Source organism: Vipera ursinii (assembly GCF_947247035.1).
Source record: "Vipera ursinii genome assembly, chromosome: 1".
In the NCBI taxonomy this organism is placed as follows: domain Eukaryota; kingdom Metazoa; phylum Chordata; class Lepidosauria; order Squamata; family Viperidae; genus Vipera; species Vipera ursinii.
Window position 1 is genome coordinate 128324879 of NC_139512.1, and position 23097 is coordinate 128347975.

The 23097-nt window shown below is 37.7% G+C and overlaps 1 protein-coding gene across 3 annotated transcripts in view; it reads right to left on the reverse strand.

Moving 5' to 3' along the window:
• The window catches only part of HSPBAP1 (HSPB1 associated protein 1), an 82158-nt gene that overhangs the window by 50682 nt on the left and 8379 nt on the right, over positions 1 to 23097 (reverse strand). For 2 of the 3 annotated variants that reach the window (XM_083349871.1, XM_083349870.1), the window contains exon 2: positions 4794 to 4973. In XM_083349871.1, coding sequence (XP_083205997.1) covers positions 4794 to 4973 — 180 coding nt within the window. Of the gene's footprint in view, positions 1 to 4793; positions 4974 to 7034; positions 8287 to 23097 lie in introns of those variants that run through there. The other variant, XM_083349872.1, reaches the window with a different exon arrangement.

The window sequence follows — 23097 nt, forward strand, 5'->3', positions numbered from 1 at the left end:
CACCGAGGCAAGACAATACAGTGATGTGTCTTTAAAGTCACCAGATATCAAGGATGACTAATAACCAAACTTCTCCTATATGCAACAGACTGTATGACAAACCTTGGGAACACAGAGGATGAAACAGGACCATAATAGGAGGGAAGACCACTGCAGAAATGATTCCTTAGTCCAGGGGAGTGGGAAACCATGAGAAAAAGATTCAGTAACTCGGTAACTCCACCTAATTTTGTTAGTTATCAGTTTATTTGGAGACTTGCTTTGGCAGGCTTTCAAGATTCAATTAATTTATCCTACTTCCAAAAAACAGTGCTCCAGAAATCTGGGTGCTTCTTGTTTCCTGAGTGCGCCAAACTCAACAGAATAGACAATATTGTAAGCAGAATGCAAATCTATTACTATACAATGAAAACTCATTAAAACTGCCTACCGTATTTTCTGGCGTATAAGACGACTTTTTAACCCATGAAAATCTTCTCAAAAGTTGGGGGGTTGTCTTATACGCCGGAAAATAGTACATAAATCAATCGAGCGCCCCCGTTCTTGCAAAGCAACTTCAAGCCTCCTTAGTCCCGTCCCCCCTCAAATGTGACTCTCCATTCCCACCCTCAAGAGCCTCTAAGCCCCTTCCCCTCCCCCTTGCAAACGCCAGACCCCGGGAGCTCTTGTGTTTATTCCAAAGGGTGGGTGGAAGGAAAAGCCCCTTTCGGCTGCGGCGTGGCTGCAAGTCGACGAGCCCGGGAAGGCACGCCCTCCCCTCTCACTGTGGAGGAAGCAGGGCAGGCTGGCGTTGGGCGGGAGCCAGCAGGGCAGTCCTGCGCACGCACGCGCTTCCCGGCTGCTAAGGAGTCCTCGGGGAGCCGTGGCAGGTGCCTCACGCCCTTCCCTCTTGAGGCGGCACTGGCGGAGCCGTCCGGCGTCAGGCGGGAGCCGGCAGGGCAGTCCTGCGCACATGCGCGCTCCCTGGCTGCTAAGGAGTCCTCGGGGAGCCGTGGCAGGCGCCTCACACCCTTCCCTCTCGAGGCGGCACCGGCGGAGCCGTCCAGCATCGAGCAGGAACCAGCAGGGCTTTGCACCATCTGCATCAGAGGGGTCTGAATCGGGCTTGTGTCGGACACTTGGCAACTGGCATGTAAGTATTTTCCGGCGTATAAGACGAAAAATCTTGAAAATCTTCTCAAAAGTCGGGGGTCGTCTTATACGCCCAGTCGTCTTATACGCCGGAAAATATGGTAATTTTATACACAGTAGATACCAAAGGGGTTGGATGAACTAATTGTACTTTTGGCTTTGCGTAATCTTACACACTTTTGCATTATCTAAAATGCAGAAATGTAAAGAGAACTAGAAAGTGTACTAGCAAACTCAATATTTGCATAAAATGCATTTCTTCCTTACCCCAAAATTTTCCCATATAAGGAAAAAGGAGGTGCTTTATTTTTGTTTCCACAATATTGCAATAATCCTTACGGCTTATCAGACTTTCATTTCTCACTACAAGAACTAGTCCTTCAACCCAAAAACATAATGCACAATATTACACGTTGGCCAAAACTACTCTTGCTGGGGAAACCAAATTGCAGCAGAATGCATGAGTGGCAGAATAATTGTTAACTCTTCATTTGACTCATCATGTACAGTTATTTAAAGTGTGGATACTTTTCATTCTTCCAAGTAGGGCAATACTCAGAGTACTTATCTCTTATTACTCTGACTGCATAGGAATGGCTGTTTTGAGATTCTCAAACATCCTGATTTATTTCAAACCAGTGGCGTAGCGTGGGTTGTCAGCACCCGGGGCAAGGCAAGTAATTTGCACCCCCCCTCCACAGTGGGCGGCGACCCGGCAGCTCGGATCGGAGCACGCCCCCCCCAGATGTTGTGCCTGCTGCGGCCGGCCCCCCCTGCACCCCCCACGCTACGCCACTGTTTCAAACAAAAGCAAAAATAAAACCCCAAATCACCTTTCTTTTAAAAGTATACGCTTAGTTTTCTCTTAAATTTAGGCTCTTGTCCAAATGTAAAATTTAATGCATGTTTCTTGTTCAAAAAATGCAGTTAATCTGCAGTTTCTACTAGAGTACAAAAACAAGATCAACCATAGTCTGCCTCTGAATTGAAAGTGGACTATATGAGAAATAATAAATAAACAACTAAATAAAGTATCATGTGCCCAATCCATCTGCTCTAAAAGAGAAGGGGCAAAAGATGAAGGAGGAAAGATCCAAAGTTCATTCCAGTGCTTCTCAAAAAATATGCCCCAAAGACAGACAATTTGGTACTGTCCAGATGTTTTGGGATTCAAATCTTATCAGTTTAGCCAGTGAAGCCAATGGTAAGGAATTACACATGTAGGTTGAAAACATTTCTAGTATACTGGGTTGGCTGAATTTAGTATACAATCTGCAATCTGAGCTATCATCAATTTCTTGCAAATTCTTACAAGAACTATTACATTTATCATTTGGATATTTTATGTGCAAAATTCTGGTTATTATTAACATGGTCAAAAGATTATATAGCTTGTTCTGTGACCCCCTGAACAGAGATTTTGAGTAATTTATCTCCGATTCAGCAAGGAAAAAACAATTCATTATGTTCTGAATTATTCATACTTCCATGGTAAATAATTAAAAATTATCAATTAAGTATAGTTGTCTAGTGATAATGGAATAAGAAAAGTTCTTTTTTTAAAAAAAAAAGGAAGTTAGCTTGAAAACCTCCACTCATTAAAAAATCTGAATAATAGAAAGCAATAGGATAGTCATAGGTTTCATCAGGTCATGCATTTTAGGATAACTCTGTTTCTTATTCCTTTTTAAATATCAAAAGATGGGGAGTAGTCTACCAAAAGACCTTAATGTATTTTACTACAAAATAATATCTTCTGAGTATTCCATATACTAATGCTTCCTTTCAATTAATGTTGCTACCAAATTTATTATATATAGACAATTACAAAGCTGAAAGTGTGGAATTTAGGAGAGGGGGAAAGAGGAAAATAATTGGCCATCTATATTTCAGAGTTAACCTACAATAATAATAATAATTTTTATTTATTTATTTTATTTTAATTCCATTTATATCCCGCCCTTCTCCGAAGACTCAGGGCGGCTTACAAGCTTAGCAGTAGCCTTCATTCTATGTATAATAATAATAATAATAATAATAATAATAATAATAATAATAATAATAATAATAATAATAATAATAATAATATTGGAAGGGACCTTGGAGGTCATCTAGTCCAACCCCCTGCTCAGGCAAGAAACCATTTCAGGCAAATGGCTGTCCAGTCTCTTCTTAAAAACCTCCAGTGTTGGAGCATTCACCACCTCTGGAGGCAGGTTGTTCCACTGGTTGGTTGTTCTAACTGTCAGGAAGTTTCTCCTTAGTTCTAGGTTGCTTCTCTCCTTGACTAGTTTCCATCCGTTGCTTCTTGTCCTGCTTTCAGGTGCTTTGGAGAATAGCTTGTCTCCATCTTCTTTGTGGCAGCCCCTGAGATATTGGAACACTGCTATCATGTCACCCCTCACCCTTCTCTTCATTATACTACACATAAGTGATCGCTTTTAGTACAAGCATGTTTCTTAGTAAAACATTTTACACAGCATCTTTCATCAAAGGAGTCTAGAGACCTTTACACGAATAAAATCAGATAAGTTCCATATAAATAATAGAAGACAGCATTTTCATCTCAATATAAAATCAATATTCCTTGGATCCCAGACATTTCTGGAAGTCAAAATAAAATTGCCTAAGCAGGATTGGCCACTGTGTGTTCTCCCAATCCCAGCTGTATATCAACACAACTCAGAACAACAAACACAGTAGAGACGTTTCTAAAGAAGTGAATAAAATCCCTTGTTAATATGTATTGTGTTTACTATGGACAGGTTCTAAGCAATAATTTACAACTAGAGTTCTAACAGGATTTTTCAAAAGCAAGCGATATACTCTGTACTCAGAGGTACTTCCTTTCACTCAATTATGTTCATTGTATTTATACATAGTTATTTTACAGTATGTTTTATTGAATCTATGATATTTTGTGGATGAGCCCAAAATTTCTACTGCTAAATTTTGCCCATTTAACAACCTTTCTTGCCACAGTTGTTAAGAGAGTGACTGTAGTTGTTAAGTTAGTAACATGGTTAAGTGAATCTTGCTTCCCCATTGACATTGCTTGTCAAAAGGTCACAAAAGGTGATCACAAGACCCGGGATAATGCAACTGTCATAAATATGAGTCCATTGCCAAGAGTCTGAATTTTGATCATGTGACCATGGGGTTGCTGCAACCATTGTAAGGGTGAAAAATGGCCCTACATCATTTTTTCAGTGCCATTATAACTTTGAACGGTCATTAAATGAAATGTTGTAGGTCAAGGATTACCTGCATAGTATCAAACTTTATGCCATTGGGCTTCCATTCACACAGGTAAACGTCCTCCCATCCCTTGGAAAGAATCCAATCATTAGGGTTCCTCCACTTAGAATTAGATGTGGAGATGGTAGGTTTAAGGAAAAAGAATGAATTTATTTCAGGAATATTGGTTACCCGTGGTGGATGGATATCAATGGATGTTTCATTTCACTATATACTTGGAGGGAACTTAATTGATAATCTGTCTCACAGTGGACATGCTTCATTATTGTCCTTTATCATTTTAGAATGGATGATATTACTGTGAACCATCCTGCAACATTTCCCATTTATTTTAAGGAGAAAATACACCTGAACTACTATATCTGTACAGGGAAAAATGAGAAAGGAGGGTGTTATTTCTCTACCTGTGTCCTTCCTTCCTATTCTAAAAAGTATTTTCTTTCCAGCCAATAGACTAGCCAGATGTGTAACATTCCAATGAAGTACCGGCCAATCAAAAGTCATGTTGCTGAAGACCACTGGTTTTTGGAGAGTCATCACAAGTTCTTTAGCTTCTTCTGGTGTAAATGGTTTGACCTGCTCACCTGCAAATGAAACAAAGAGACTCATAACAAGTTAAGTTATCATATGAGAACAGTGGCAGCATCAAAATATATAAAGTTATCTTTTCCATATCCCATGTACTTCAAATGTTTCATTTCACCAAATTTTGATGCCATCGCAGCAGGAACATGTTAAAATGTAAATAAAAATTCAACAGTGATTTTCTAATGTGCATCATAGCATCGCAATTTAGACTTAATGTGAAATTAATCACTGGTCTCTAACTGACAAATGTTTAAAGGAAATGTAGTGAAGAAAAAACAGCTTTTCCAAATGTTGATGCCTCTATATATAGCAATCTTCCACATTCTGATTATGGTCGACAACAATGTCCACCATCTCTAGTTATTGAGCATTCATTGGGGACAGTGATATTTGTAGTCCCATATATCGGGAGGCCAACTTGGAAAAAGCTGATATAAAGCATTGTCATGAGATTGCTGAATATGCTGATTCAATCAGTTTTGTATATTTAAATATCTTCTGCAGTGTCAAACTTTTTTAAAAAAAAACTCTTCAATTTTAAAAAAGAAAGACTAAACATAATCCTCCTGAAGGACTATGCTAATCCTTGATTTAGGTTTATGCCTTAAGATTTATATGCCCACTGAAACTGTCTTCGTGAAATGTTGGCAGCCTTGAATAAACTCTGTACTTTTATAAAAATTGCCCTAAAGGGACCTGTTAAATGAAAGGACCTTTTTTCCACACAAATATAACCGTCATATAGAATTTAAAAAAGCATGTTATAGCTAGAAATTATAAAAATCTTTTCCAATATTGAATAATGATCTCAAGAAGCTATTTAATTAGAAGTGTTTTTGAAATGATAAAGAATGTTTTTTGGTTTGTTCAAAGTTACTTAAAGTCACAAAACTTTCTAAAAGTTGGATCAAGGAATATAGTCTCCTCTTGCCTCCTGCTGTCACAATACTAAAGCCTGTAAAAGATTCACTGAAAAAAATTATTTTTATAAATAATGATCATTAAAGGTTACAATTGGAAAAATTAAAAACTAATTCACTGAAGATACTACTACTCCACTTTTCAGTTTAAAAAAATTGAGCGGATCTCAGATTTTTTAAAATCCATAGCAATCATAGGTAACAAACTTTAGGGAACCTTTGAACAGTTTAAAATAATCAGAACACTGTTAATGGTTTAAAAACATTTTTATGTTATGCAAACGAAACCAACTTTTTTCATACTTCATTAAATGGCAATTCAAACAGGAACCTATTTATTTATATGGATTATTTATATGTTTACTCCTAATAAGCAATATTCCCCTAGCAACTTAGAGAAGCAATTTAAAACTATAGAAAGAAGTACAGCCACAGAACAATAACTTTAAATAAAATAAAACCATCTTCAACATAAAAACAAAGCTGGCAAGAGAATGAGAAAGGAAAGATAACTATAAAGTCTTATAAAATACTGGTGCTATGCCATCTATTATGTTATCAAAATTTTGTTACGCACAGTATTGTATAAAGTAGCTTCCTTTAAGCTGATTTCCTTCAGATTTGTTAGACATTATCTTCTCTAATTTCCAGCCATACCGTCTGGGAATTATGGTAATCGATGCAACTTGGTTTGGAAAGTCTGGCATAGTTTACTGGGGCAAATAAATACATCTTAAGTATTCATGAAATCATTCGAGGTTCTGTACCAGTCCATTCAAATTAGAATTCAGTGCTCCTGCTTTAGAATTTCATAAACCCTCTCTATTATTTGAAAGTTTTTTTTTTTTTTAAAAGTTGGAACTACTGTTTTTACCAGAGCAAGGAAGAGGAAATCATCAGAAGCAGAGATCTGCATTCTTAAAAGAGCAGACGATTAACCTGTATTGTCACACTATGTTGCAATGGTGAGTCCAATGGATGGCTTTAAAAAGAGACTGAATGCATTCATGGGAAGCATTGCTATCAAGGGTTATTAGTCATGAAGACTCCATGCCCAGGGAGCAATATGCCTCCACATATCACTTGAAGGCGTATGGGTGGCAGGGGGCTCTGTCTCTGTCCCTTGCTTACAAGTACCTCAAAGAATCTGGTTGACCACATTATGAAACCAAGTGCTAGATCACGATGGGCTTCAATCTCATCCAGCAGAAATATTTGTGTACTGTAACAAATCTACAAACTCTAGCACTGATGATGTTGCCCAAGTTGGGTAATGAAACATCTGCAAGAAAACAACCAAGTTCAGAGAGCACCAAGGATCCCACATTTCAACCCTGACCTACAAATACTCTCCTTTATTGGTACTCTTCTAACAATTGTACATTTTTTATTTATTTTTTATTTTTTTATTTTAATTCCATTTATATCCCGCCCTTCTCCGAAGACTCAGGGCGGCTTACAAGCTTAGCAGTAGCCTTCATTCTATGTATATGCCTGCTTGTTAGGGCTTTCACACACACCCCCAAGCGGCATTATTACAAAGTCAGCTTAATTGCCCCCAACAATCTGGGTCCTCATTTTACCTACCTCGGAAGGATGGAATGCTGAGTCAACCTTGAGCCTGGTGGGATGCGAACCTGCACTAATTGCAGGCAGCTGGTGTTACTTAAGGAGGCATTAGCCCACTGCTCCACCAAGGCTGTCAGCAACTGACAGCCAGTTTGGTGTAAGGAACTGGCCAAGAAATCAGAAGACTCCCAGTTCTAGGCCTTTCTTAGACATGAAATGCAGCTGGGTGTCTTTGGTCCAGTTGCTCTCTTTTTTCTTTTTTTCTTTTTTAAATTCCATTTATATCCCGCCCTTCTCCGAAGACTCAGGGCGGCTTACAAGCTTAGCAGTAGCCTTCATTCTATGTATATGCCTGCTTGTTAGGGCTTTCACACACACCCCAAGCGGCATTATTACAAAGTCAGCTTATTGCCCCCAACAATCTGGGTCCTCATTTTACCTACCTCGGAAGGATGGAAGGCTGAGTCAACCTCTTTCAGCCCAAGCCACTTCATAGGGTGGTGGTTGTGGGGAAAATAGAAAGCAAGAGAATTGGTTATGTTCCCTGCCTTCAGTTTGAATAACAAACCAATAATAATAACAACCCACAAGGATTTCTTTATGTTTTAATTTGTGGCTTTCCATATCAAGTATCATTTTTGTGATGTTTCACAAGCAGCAATTTGGATGGCATGATATACCTAAGGCTGAAAAGGCAGGAGTGAGACTTAACTCTTAGCATCAACCTCTGCTCCATGTCTAAAGGAGTGAGAGTTTCACAAGAGGTGTATTCTCTGCCAAATGTTGTTTCAGCCTTGCAAAGGGGAAATTTGCCTTTGTGAATGGATTAACTAGTTCTTATTGGACATACTATTGTGGTGACCTTGACTTGAGATTAAAGAAAAGATGAGTGTGCGTGTGTGTTTAAATATTTTATGATAATAAAAGAGAACAAGTTTCCAGGACATTTTTATGGATTAAAAATGACAATGTCTGGCATTTTGTTTCTGACATACAGTATTAGATTCTAAGTTCTATTTTACTTATTAGAATTCTGTCCTGCTTCTTGACACCCATTCATTTCATGGTAATAAAGCACAGAGGTAGCCTTCCATGATCCAGCAGCTGTTCTAGCACTGTCTCCCAGTGAAATGCAATAATTCCTAGTTAAACTGTGCTTAATCGCTGCTCAGCTGTCCTTTTGCTCATTTTGCTTTGGTAGACTTTTCTACAAAGGTTCGTCATGTGTAATACATCTGGACTGAAATTCTAGGTCTCTGGAAAGGCGCACTAGGGACCATAAAATAACATGGATCTTTTGCCTTAGAAAGAGATGTCAATGAGTAGAAATAGTCTTTCTTAGTGGTACAAAAACAAACAAACAAACCTCTGCTTGTTGCTCCCAACACTAATGGCTGAAAAGAGAATCCAGTAGGAATACTGATGATCATCAAGCAGGAATAGATATTCCAATCAGAATGACACCAGTTTTATTCTCTGATGCAACCCCAATGCAATCAAAAGTGCAACACCCAGTACAAATGATGTTTGTTGTAGGAGATACAACAAACCACAGTGCTTTTTCCTACCATACTACCCCTTCAGGAAGTGAAGATCAATAGTCTTCTCACTCAAGTAAGAAATTATAGACCAATATCACTTTTGAATACGGACTACAAGATATTTGCTAAGGTATTAGCTAACAGATTGATGAGGGTATTGCAACAGATAATTCATGGTGATCAAACTGGGTTTATTAGTGGCAGACAAATGAAAAATAATGTGAGGCATATAGTAGACTTGTTGGAATTTTTGGAAAGGAACAACCAGATCCCTGCGGCGCTGATCTTTCTAGATGCCTAAAAAGCCTTTGATCAACTGGATTGGCAATTTTTGATGAAAGTATTAGATAAAATGAATTTTGGGGATAAATTCTTACAACCAATTAGGGCATTATATCAAAAACAAACAGCCCGAATAATAGTAAATAATAGTTTGACTGAAGTATGTAATATTGAAAAGGGCACAAGACAAGGGTGTCCGTTATCACCTTTATTATTTGTTTTAACATTGGAGATATTATTGATTAAAATACGGAATTCGGAAAAAATTAAGGGAATTCAAATAAGAGATCAGGATTATAGATTGAGGGCGTTTGCAGACGATCTGGTTGTTACGGTGACTCAGCCAGAAAATTCTGTTGTGGACCTGATGGAGATAATAATGCAATATGGGAAGGTTTCTGAATTCAAGGTTAATATACAAAAAACTAAAATATTGGCTAAAAATATGACAGTATTGCAAAAGGCCCTTTTAGAAGGGTTAACTGGATTTGAGATTGTTAAAAGGGTTAAATATTTGGGGGTGTATTTGTCACCCTCAAATGCAAAGTTATATAAAAATAATTATGAAAAGTTATGGGGAAAAATTCAAAAAGAATTGGAGAGCTGGAAAAAATTACAATTGTCTTTACTGGGAAGAACTGCAGCAGTGAAAATGAATGTTTTGCCAAAATTTTTATTCTTATTTCAAATGATACCTATTCTTAAAAAGGACTCAAATTTGGAGGAATGGCAAAAGGGTATCAATAAATTTGTATGGGCAGGGAAAAGGCCACAAGTTAAATTTAAGATTATGCAGGATACGCGTGAAAGAGGTAGTCTTAAAATGCCCAATTTTAAATTATATTATGAAGCTGCTGCATTGTCAGCGATAAGTGACTGGATTAATTTAACACAAGGGAGATTATTAAATCTTAAAGGCCACAACTTATTTGGCTGGCATGCATATTTATTGTATGATAAGAAGGTAGATAATGTGTTTAAGGTGCATATTTTCAGATATGCTTTGTTGAGAGTTTGGAAAAAGTATAGACATAAGTTAAACTACAAGATACCTTTATGGGCAATACCGAAACACGCAATAGAAAACATAAATGTTGGGTTCAAACATGATGTGACTACATATAAGGAAATCCTAAGTTTGGAGAGGAACGTATGGTGTTTGAAGCCGTATAATTTTCTACGAGAAGAGAAGATTGTTCAAACCTGGTTTCAATATGGTCAATTATGGGCCAGGTGGAAAGAAGATCAGAAAATTGGTTTTTCAATGACTGATGAAAATCTGGTAAAGCAAATTAGAAATCAGGGTCCAGCACATATCAAACGGATATATCTTGCATTGATAGAAATTGACTCAGAAACAGAACTGAGATTGTATGATAAAGTGGGCTCAGAATATTCAAGAAGTTATCACGATGGATACTTGGGAAAAGATCTGGGTGAGGAACGTAAAATTTACGCAAGCTCAAAATTTAAGAAAGAACTTTTATAAAATGTTTTATAGGTGGCATCTAGATCCTAAAAAGCTTGCAAGTATGTATCCGAACTATCAACCTAAATGTTGGAGATGTGGTGGCGAAGACGCAACGTACTTTCATGTATGGTGGACCTGTAAAAAGTTTAAAGCTTTTTGGATTAAAATCTGGTGGAATATGCAGAAGATATTTAAGTAAAGGATAAAGTTTTGTCCGCAATTGTTTTTATTGGGCATAATTACGGATACTACTGTTGTGGACACTAAGTTGATGTTGAACTTAATTACGGCAGCAAGACTTTTAGTAGGTCAATATTGGAAGAAGGAGGAACTGCCGACTATAGAAGAATGGACTTTAAAAGTTTCTGACCTGGCGGAAATGGCAAAGATATTGGCTTATTTGAAAGACCATTCGCAACAACGTTATATTACGGAGTGGAAAAAGTGGATTGATTACATCCAGAACAAATATGGGACCAAAAAGTTTCATTTAGCATTTGTATAAGTTTTGATGTGATATTAGTATTGCTTGTAGTCATTTTATACGAGCTAGAGTGCGATAGACTTAATAGCTTATTGTTGTTAGCATATGGTTGTTTATGATTGTTTTTACTTTTATACCTTGTATTTAGCTCTGGGAAGTCGGGGATGGGGAGGGGGGAAGGGGAGGGGGGAGGGTTAGGGAGGGCTAGGAAGGGTTGGGTAGGGGGTGGGGGGGAGGGATTGTTAAAGATAAAATGTATTGAAAACTTTTCAACAAAAAAAATAGTCTTCTGAGTTTCAGGCTGGAACACACCCTAGTTAGCTTTGAGTAGAGCTGGAGAACCAATAACCACTAAAGTTTGGGATATTATATCACTCTGAATTGGGACAAGTAAGCCTGTTATATCGAATTATTCTCTTTCCTTTTACAGCTTTGAGTATCCTTTTTTCTCCCAAATTAATAATTAAAATGCTAAATATTAATTTTCTATTATTTTGAGATTCGTAGGATTCTGTCCAGGCAAGCATTGTAAGGCCAAAACAACACTACTCCACTGGTGAGTTGACTTTTAGATTAAACAAATGGCACCTTTGGCATCCTTGTTTTTTACCTATTGATTTCCATTGTTTATATAGGCCCTTAATCCTTTTTAAAACTTTATTTGCCAAAATGTTTATTAGGAATGGGACAAATTATATAGTCCTCGTTTAACAATCACAATTGAGACCAGCAACTCAGTTGTTAAGTGAAAAGTTTGCTAAGTGAAAACATGATTGTACTTATGATCTTATTTCAGTTTTCCTTTGCTTTATAGACCTGGAGAGTCATAAATGCAAGGATTGGTTGTGAAGTTATTTTGTCATCACTGTCATAAGAATAAATGGTCACTAAATGAGACAGAAGCTAAACAAGGACAAACTGTATAGTGTAAATAAAGAAATAATAAGCAAAATGCTTCATTTATGACATAGTATTCAGGAACAATTGTAATCTACCTGTTGATGTCAGCCTCTGCAAAAAAAAAAACACAATTCTTCTGATTGCCCAGATCTGAACTCATTGCAACACCTCACCAATTGAATGGGATCTCACCCCATCTGGGATTTTAGCTTCTCTTTCCACCCTCATCCCTTTAGATCGCTTAGCCCGGCAACCCAACACAGTGCTATAAGCACAAGCTAATTTCACCTTGTCAGCATGATCAGGGAAGCATTTTCAAGGGTAGGTCATTTAACTATAGTACATCACTCATCCTTTTCAGAGAGCTGTAAGCATAAGCAAAGCATTTCATGCACATTCGTCAGACCAGGAGCTTTCACCTTTCTGAGCTACTGCTTTGTTTGTCCAGGAAGGTTTTCACAACTTTACCAGGCTGGCAGCTGGAATACTCTTCCTTGTGTCCAGGTGCCTTCCTATATTTGCCCTGCAGAGTATAGGATCTGATGAATCAATTACCAGAGATCTTGCTTCTTTGTATTATTCTGTGCCCATATTGGTAAAAATTTAAACCTATCTAAGCCAAATTTGTAAAACAAATGATACAGATACTGAGTCAGTTGCCTCACTGAGCCAACTACTTTCCTTTATGAAGGAGCCAGTGTCACAATCTGAAGTCAGAATGGACATTAGCTAACATGAACCATCCCCAGTTATTAAAATGAATTTAAATATGCATGGTTGCATATGTCTTTCAAGAAACAGTCTGGGAAGATAGAAAAAATTACAACATTGATAGATGTTCAAAAGGGAAAAAAAGCTTTGCCACCTGCAAACTTTTTACCTTGCCTATATGAATGCTAAATAATTTTAGCTTGAAATATTTGCCAAAATGCTTGTGATAAAATCTATATCACAGTATATGAGGAAATTAATTGATCTGTTCTTCTCCAAATATTAGGCAGCTTATTGTCCCTTCGCTCTTAATTATTTGCATTTCTGAGTTACATGCATTTTTATTTTTATTATTATTATTATAATATTATTATTATAAAATTTTATTGGTTTTCTAGTTTTACATTTAAATATTTCAAAAGCAACGTGACGGCTGAGTTGGTCAATAATTCAATAACATACAAATATCTTTAGTACAGATCTCAAACTATTACATTAAATGTTTCCTTTCTTTTCCCCTTAGTATTTACTGTCTCATATTTAAATTAATACAATTCTTCAATACAAGTTTCAAAGTATAAGTAAAAAATAACTTTCTTACATTTATCAATAATTTTTAGTTTATACATATCCTAGTTTTTTTAACATTCAATCTTTTTAGACCATCAATGTCCTGGTTGTTTTTTACCAATTTTTAGTTTCCCATTAATATTTATATTTAACGTTTGATATTTATAATTTCCAAGTTTTAAATAACCCCAATTCCCTTTATCACAATTCACCACAAGATCTAATGTTCAGAATACATATCTATCTGAATTCTCACAATCTTACATCAACTAATTAGTAATGCAATATAATATTCTTATTTTCTGGTAAATTCCAGATATCTTAAATTTAGCAACCAAAATTCCTATTTCAACATTTAATACTTCCTGTCTTTTTCTCTTAATATTTACTATCTCATATTTAAACTAATAATTATTACCGCTAAATAAAAACATTATTTATTACATTCATTGTTAAGATTTTTAGCATATATATATATATATATATATATATATATGTGTGTGTGTGTGTGTGTGTGTGTGTGTGTGTGTAGGTCTAGAGTCTCGGGTTTCTTCCCGCGTTCCTTTCATCTTCAGAAAGTTGTGGCGACGTTTCGACGAAATCCCATCCGTCATCATCAGGCCGGAGTGTTCCTCCTGCTGCTTTCAGGAGCAATGCGTGGTCTGTCTGTTCCTTTCCTTCCAACTGCCAGTGGGGCTGTGTTCCGACTGGGTGGAGGCGTGGCTGCTTTCTGATTGGGTGGGGGTGTCCTCCGACTGGGTGGAGGCGTGGTTGTCTTCTGATTGAGTGGAGGCGTGGCTGTCTTCTGATTGGGTGGATGTGTGGTTGTCTTCCGATTGGTTGGAGGCGTGACTGTCTTCATAAGCAAATCAATGTTCAAATTTAACTATTAATATTTATACTATATATTAGTTATAAATGACCAGTTTTCTATTTCATCTCATAACAATATCTAGTATTAAGAGTACACGTCTTATCTATTTGAGTATATTGTATTTTAATTCTCATGAGTCAAAACCCCAATTTTCTTCAGTCTTATTCTGGCTTTCTTTCTTTGCCAAATCGTCTTCCATATTCATGCTCTTGAATCATCAAACAAATCTCCCTATGTTGTTATATAGATTTTTTGACCTAGAAAAAAGCATCTGTTCACCATTTTTTTGAGAGGACTAACAAATCGTCTATTTTTCCATCTCAACGTAGTTGTCCTGAACTGTTTATCTTTTCTTCAATCTGTTCTTCTTCTTGATTCTCAGGTTCCTTCTGATTTATGTAGAAAGTCTTTTCCTTTTTGTATATTGTCAGTCCCTTTTCTGGGTTTTCCACTGACTGTATTTGTTGATCAGTTGAATCTTCTGTCATAATCTTTAATTGTTCCACCTTTTCTGTTATATTCTGTGTAGTTGATTTTTTAGTTGTAATCAAAGTTTGAGTTCGTATATCTGAGCTGATATCTTGTTCTTTTCTGTAACCTCTTATTTCATCAGTAGCTGTAAGAATAGTTTGATGAATTGCTTTCAACATAGAGAGAATCTGTTCCTGATCTTCATCCATATTCTCTTAGTTGTGTATTAGGTTAAAAACTTTACAATCAGAGAATGCAAAAAAAAAAAAAGATTTTGTCACTGAATAAGGAACACAGTTGGGCTTCTCACAGCTGATGTCTCAAGGTTACATAAGTCTTTATCTATTGTCTGGGCTGCTGGCCTAGTGTCTTTTAAGCAATAACAAATTGTAGTATCAGGTTTAGCCACAAGATGTCGCCCCTACCATTTAAAATTTTCTTTTAAATCGAAAGTTTTTATAATCTTTTCAGTTTTGCTTCTTTCTTATAAGTAAAAACCCCAATCTTCAATAAGCATAGAAAATCTTTTAGTCCACAACTCCCCTGAATAGTCAGTCACCGCTGTTTGTAGGGGGAGGGATAAAATCTCCCTTCCCTCTCCACAGGGGGGAAAGAACTTTAAGCAGCTTATGCAGGTAAAAAAAATAGTTAGGATTTAAGAGAGGTAGATCTCACCCAATCTCATCCGCGCTGCTTTAAAATTGTCTGGTGGTAAGTGTGACTTCGGCCGTCTGCAGACTAGTGATGAGCCATACTGCTATGGCCAGTCTTTTGTCCGCCAGTTTGGAGGGCAGCCCTGGATCAAGTGGGAGGGCTACCACCCTCCCGCAATCCAATGGGGATCCCCTCCTTGCTGGTCACCCATACAGGTTGACTTTTGACCCTTTCCAGGGTCCCCCAGTGCAGCAAAATTGGACTCGGAAGACAGAGCTTGCCATCCAGACGTCCATGGCGGCAACATCAGCAAACCGGAAGTCTAGGCCACTGTATTATTTAATGACAAAATAATGGTAAGTTCCACAATAGAAGCAGCTAGGGTGTCCACGGTGGAACAGGGATGAGTAGTCAAGGAGGAGAGCACTATTGTTCTCCATCCATGGAATGGAAAAACATAGACATAACTTTTTCTTGGTGTGGTATCTATATTTTCAAAACAGAGGGCTATGTTTGCTGGTTCATATGAAGAAAAATAATGACTGAGCTTTTCCACACCCATTGACAACTGCTAAGACAGTAGAGAGGAAATCTCTGTACCTTACAAAATAATCTGTCTAGAAGTGGGAAAGGATTATATCTCACCTGTAGAAAAGACATCTTGTTTGCACAATCAGTAAATAGGCCAATTGCCAAGATAGTTATTTTGGAGTTACTCTTAGCCATTCTATCTCCATCTTCAATAAGAAGTGGAAATGGAAACAGAGAAGAAAGAAAGATGGGGTGGAAAAAAATTAAATGAAGTAGCATTAGGATTAGCCAGAGGAATATCAGGTGGTGTTTTAAGAGACAGATAAACTAAAAGGCAGGCAGAAAACAAGAAAGCTGAGCATAGCTGAGTCATTGGCCGAACAGGTTTTTGTCTGTTTGGTTAGTTTGGTTTGGTTTGTTTCTTTTTATCATTCATTCAGCCCTATCACTTCTCCCTCCCCTCTTTTTTCTGCATCAAAAGTGGTGGAAGTGATGAGTTGTGAAGTTTGCCATCTGCTTCTTTTTCAAAAGATAAGAGAAATGCTGAATGAAAGCAGCTACTTGAACTGATTTGATTGGGATAACATTCAAGTTCCTCCACCTTGGCTCTCTGCACGGAACCAAAATCCTAACACAGAATCACTACACTGAGAAGCAGGCAGGCACCCCCACTCAGTTCAAAGACAGCACAGCATATACATACGCTGTGCACAGATTTGTTGCCTAAGTATAACTTCCAGGAAACAAAGATGGCCAAGGAACAAAGTACAGATAGTCCTGGCTTATCAGCTCCAATTAAGACCAGCAACATCTTCACTAAGTGATGCAACAGTGCTTATAGAGGTGTCCACAGTTTCACGATGGGAATCCACAACATCGAAAACAAAATCTTGCCTCCTTTCTTTGCATGGTAGTTTGATTGTGATGCCGTGGCCACCATAAGGCCTTTTTTAAAGTCTTCTCTGGGATGGCAGAAGAGAAATCTCCAGCAATTATTATAACATCACGGCATTTGGCTTGCTGTGACAACATTGCAGACCCTGTTTTCAACTCTGAAGTTTCCCAGTTAAGAAAACTGAATCCTCCTGCTTTCTCCTGATCCCTGATCAGTGTTTATTTATTTATTATTTATTTATTAATTTAATTTATATACCGCCCTTCTCCCAGGGGACTCAGGGCGGTGAACAGGATTGAGGATTTGATAAACAATGCTCCCCATTCTAATAGCCATGCACCCATCTATGCAAAACAGGTGTACCCAGATGATAGCGTTCAATTTGGAACTCAGTTTGACATTTCAGAAAACAAGCTGATTTAGCTTGACCTGACTGGAAGCTGCCAAATCAGCTAGGGGCCTGAATCTGAATCTTTCATTTACTGTCACAGAAAATGGACAGGAAATAGACAAGAGTGCCAATTTGATGCAATGATTAAGGTACTGGACTAAAAACAGGAAGATTGTGAGTTCTAGTTCTCACAAGCATAAAAGCCAGCTGGGTAGTTTGGGCTGGATGATTTTCTCTCTCAGCCAACCCACCTTGCAAGGTTATTGCTATGGGGAAAACAGGAGCATTACAAATGCTGCCTGAAGCTGTACAAAATAACAGCATGATATAAAGCTATTTAATACCAATAGCTTCATGCACAAAAATTAAAGAGAGCTGTTGATAACATTTAAAAAACTAATTCAGTGAAGTTTTTGCTACGTAAACTGCATTTTAGAGTACTGAATAAAGTCGGGTTGATATTTTGGAGTTTGTTGAAAAAGTTATGCTTATTTCTGAGACATTTTCCCAAGATTTGGAAAAACAGTTGTTGTTTTTCCTTCCTTCCTTACATAGATTGGGTGGGGGCAATGTGGGATCTACATATATCATAGCCATTTCTCTAGGCAAGCATCTTGCAAAATGTGGTTTGGGGCTGGAGCTAGGAAGTTATGATGAATGAAAAATAGCAAAGGTGGTTTTGTTTTCCACATAATTGGCACCAACGGCACAAAATCAGATAGGATGGGGAGAGGGGGAGATGATGGATGTGGAACCAACTATGGCAAGAGGACATGAACCCTCAGTATTTTCAAGGCTTACACCTTCACAATTCTGCAGCCTTTCATAACACTCCTTTAATATTCTTGCTCCTGGGTATGAAGACTAACAAAGGACATTGAGCTCCAGGCTAGTCCTATGATCTATCATTTTTAGCTTCCTTCCCCGAAGAGCTATGATTGGAAAGCCTCACTACTGTAAAATAATTCATTGTGACTTGAAGGTAGGACCCCACCTCCTTCTTCCCTCATTCTTTTATGGATCTTAGGGGGATACACGTATTGTGTAGAAACTCAAAGAAATGCCAAGTGTTACAAAGCCAGGACTTGCCACAAAAATAGCTCTAGTTAAGTTTTGTATGAGCTGGCTTGAATTTAGGACTTCCTCATGCAGACATTTAAGCTAAGCCACATGAATGCTGCAGGGAATCCAAAATCTGTTGAGTGATGTTGGCGGGGGAAAGGCAATAGAAGTGCTTTGGGTTAGATAAATGTCTCCTTTTTTTCCCCTCATGACCCTTTCTCAGTTTTAAAAATTATTGAGGACCCCAGAAAGAGCTTTTGTTTGTATCGATATTTACTATATTAAAAATTAAAATCGACACAGCTACTGCTTCTCAAGATGATTTGATGGCATTTTAATATTGTGTTTCAACACAGACTGGCAAACAGCTTTGATCTTGTGGACCTGAGAGAGTCTTGGGGGACTCCCAGGTATTTAGGGCCACATTTTAAGAAACACTGGCTTGGATAATGATTGACAGAGTGATTGTCTCTGCACTCCCTGAAGGATTTGTCTTGCTTTGACCTCTGTCACATCTGGGCAGTATATCAATTTGACTCAAGTCACCCAAATCCTAAGCACATACTTCATCTCTACAAACAGGGAGGCTTTTTAATAATTTCTGCAATTTTGCTTAAGTCTTCAAGAAACAATTGTATTTGACATTTATTGGTTTCCAAAAATGTGGCTGATCGCATTTACAAGACTATTTCATTGCACAGAGAAACCCATCTATTTTTTGAAAAATCAAACTAGTTTTGTATGTAGATTTGCTTCTGATCAACTGATTTTTTTTTTTAAAAAAAGCAGCATCCCTATAGGGGCAAATTCAAATTGTTGGACTGCAAGTCTCTTAACTGTTACACCTTTGCTCCGCGAGCTGCATTGGTTACCAGTTGTCTTCCGGGTGAGGTTCAAGGTCTTGGTTATGATCTTTAAGTCCCTACATGGCATGGGTCCGGGTTACCTCGGGGACCACCTGCTGCCGGCGTCAACTCCCCTCCGCCCTGTGCGTTCCCACAGAGAGGGCCTCCTCAGGGTGCCTCCGGTCAGGGAATGCCGACTGGCGGCCCCCAGGGGGAGAGCCTTCTCTGTGGGTGCCCCGGCTTTGTGGAACCAACTGCCGGTGGAGCTCCGGATGGCATCAGACCTCCGAACTTTCCGTCGTGGCCTGAAGACCCATTTATTTGAATTGGCTGGTCTGGCCTGACGGGGGAGTTGGGTTTTAAATTGTTGTTTTAGAATAGTATTATTGTTTTAATTGGGCACTGATTTAATCTTTGTTTTAACTTTTGTATTGTATTGTATTGTTATTTATATGCCCTGTGAACCGCCCTGAGTCCCTAGGGAGAAGGGCGGTATACAAATTAAATAAAACGTAAACGTAAACGTAAACTGGGACACCTCATAGGTGGCCTGTTTAATATTCACAAATACCCTTACCTCTCTTTTTGAGTTTTAAAACTTTAAGGGGAAAAGCAACATCATTCTTTCTGCTGGTCCTCCTCTTGACTTTTAGTGAAAGGACCAGCCTACAAGGGAAAAATATTTGCAAGCATCAACTATGTCACTTACCAGTTTGCATAGGGTAAATGTCTCTGGCTCCTGATGAGAAAACTGCTTAAATACAGTCATTTAGATAAAAACAGAAACAGCAGGGGCTTCTCCTAGCTGTTTCTATCTACCCTTACCAAAGTTTTTGAAAAAGCAAAGGCTACATTTCTTCTTCAGCTTCCTGTGCCTAACAGGGGAATGAGAGAAGAAACTTGGCAGAAGGACAGAAACAGCAGGCACGGCTTTATTCATTTTCCCTCTGTCCTTCTGCATAGTTTCTTGCAAATCATAAACGCATTTGCTTTTTCTCATGTTCTCCAGCAATCATAGAACACTTGGGACTTTCCAGGGTTGTGGTTTTTTTTTGAAACTGCGGTACTTTATTTGAAGAGTTTTGTGATAGTTTTCATCTGTGTCCTACCTAAGATGGCTTTTAATTTTCAGCAAAGGAGACTCAAGGATTCCCCCTGGGCTTTGATAAGGCAGGAACATGTTTGAGATACCTACCTAATCACCTTCAAAGTCAATGGAAAATTGTCACAGGTTATTTTGCATGCAGGAAATCTTTACTAGTGATGTCAATGCAATATACAAATTGTTTAACATGTAGGATATGAAGAAAATGGTTTTCTTTCATCATGAAATCTCACCTCGATGCATGAAACATTAGGATTAATGAACCTATGGAGCTCCATATACAGTTGAATTACTGTCCCAGAAGTCTCAGTAGACATGACTAATTGGGTTGCATAGGTTGTGGGAAGTCACAGATTAGCAAAATCAGGTGAGTCACACATTCTCATCTTCCCTGCATCCAAGACTAGCCACTATAGACCTCTTTTACGTAATATAAAAAACACAAATTCCTAAGTAGTTGTTAAGCAATCTGGGTACTATTAATCTACAATTAAGCAGATACTTCTGAAGAAATGTATCTCTTGTACAAGCCTGCCTCTGCCTCTTAGAAAAGCTTCTTTCTTCCTTTCAACTTTTAAAGCATCTCTAGTGAAAATTTAGAAGATCTTGACAGCTTTCCTCAGGCTCAGGAACTCTCCCTGGTCCAACCTGATGTCTACCAACATGTGAAAGTGTTTTTATTCAGCCAAACCCTTGACCTCAGAAGTAGTTTTGTCTGATACTTGAATATTATTTTGCATTTGATTGCTATTGGCTGTCTTGTACGTAATTTTATACAAAACAGCAGCTTTAAAAAACAAAATGCTGTATTGTTTTTTTTATTTGTATGCACATACATTTTGTGGTCCTAATTGTGAAATATTCCTCTTCAGAAGTTCTGCTTGAGGCATCTTGCAGATACCCTGATTACAATGGATTTCTGGTCCCTAGCAAAGTCTTCATCTCTGCAATGCTCAATACTTGTTTCTTTTCTTACTTGATTATCTGATGTATTATTCATTCCATGAGTTCTTAGTTATTTTCTTAGTGATATTTCATTACCATAACTTATGATGTTATCTAGCTTGGTAATGAAATGTCTAAAAGAAAACAGCCAAGCTCAGCAAGCACCAAGAACCCAACAGCTCACCCCTGAGTTATATACACTTTCTTTTATTGGACTAATTCATGGAATTGTATCCTGATGATCAGTCTACAATATCAACAAAATGTCATCTGTACCATCATACAATAAGAAATATGCATAGAATAAATATATTTGGAGCAAGAGTTACTTCTGTACCCAAACCTTTCTCTCCTAGAGTCTTGCCCACAGGGTAGATGATGCTGGACAATCCCTGTGTTAAGATTATTCCTTGACTACACCTGTTAATTATACTCTGATTTCCCTAGAAGCTAAATAATGATAACAAGACAAGTATCATCAAGGAGGACAGTGAAAAAATGAGGCTAGAGGAAGCACAAATTATCTCACTTTGGACACATTATGCAAAGACCTAGTTCTCTCAAATGCTGGGAAAGGTAGAAGGAAAGAGAAGAGGATGACCAGCAGCAATTGGGATGAACTAAATTATAGTGGTGATGGGGATGCTGTTGGAAGAGATGAAGACCTAGGTTAGGGACAGATCCTCATGGAGAAAATCTATGCATATGATTACTAAGAGCTGACAGCTATTTGATGGCATGTAATCAATCAATCAGCTCCCATATTGACTTTGCTAGCAGTCTTCCTCAAATGAAGTTCAAATGATTTTTCCTGGATGTTTTCTGTGCTCTTAAGTTCTGATGTGGCCTATGAGACAGGAAATATTCAACAACCTTTACTTTCAGTGACTGGATTCTGTTCATTTAGCATTTTCATACAATGCTATACAAAGTTGGAAAATGGTTCATTTGGCATTTAGGTTCATGTTGTGTGAACTGAGCCGCTGTAGTTCATAAACCATGACTAACTTTGTGGTGGAAGCTTAGCCAACTGTGATATATTTATGGCAACCTATGTCTTAATAATATATTAGCCTAGTCAATCAATTTCTTTCTTTTCTCATCCACATAGTATGCCCCTCAATATAAAGCAATAATTTAATTCAACCCAGTGTTTGACTTTAATGAATATTCAGCATGCTACTCTAGTGAAACTCTTTTTCCACCTTCATTATTAGTATTATCTGTGAACAATGTTAAACCAAGAGAGTAGGAAGAGACACATCATTTTGATCTCTCTGTTTTCATCTTTCCATTGCTTTATTCTTTCTTTGGAAAATTAATTCTGATTCAGAAATGGGGGAGGGGGAGAGAGACATAAAGCTTCCTAAATATACAAGAGAAAGCTATTAATAATTTTCAATTAATTGTTGGGAATTGTGCAGAATATGGAAAAATAAAGAATTTAGCACAGCAGGATTTTTGTAGAAAAGTGGTCTCAAAGTTGTTAAGAGGTTAAATGTACTGTCAATTATTTTGAATAATTTAGCAAATTAGAAGAATTCATTTCATGCCAGGAGTAGTCTTCTTCCAGCAAACCATGCTGGTTAAATATAGGGTTTAACTGAGAGGTTTTAAAATCATTTTCCAAAGAAAGAATCTGCTTACTAAAATAACAACCTATTTTTAGAGTAAGTGATATCCAGCTGTTTTTCTTACAAGCATATAATAATTTATCAAGATAACATTTTGGAGACTGGGGAATCAACTGTGAGATTAAAAAAGGAATCCATGCATTACGGTAAATTGTAAAAAGAACGAACGAAATCTTGCATATGTCTGCTTTGTTAAATCCCACTGAGCTCAAATGAAATGTATTTCCTGTTGTAGGACTGCCTAAGACCAGGGCTTTTTTTCTCA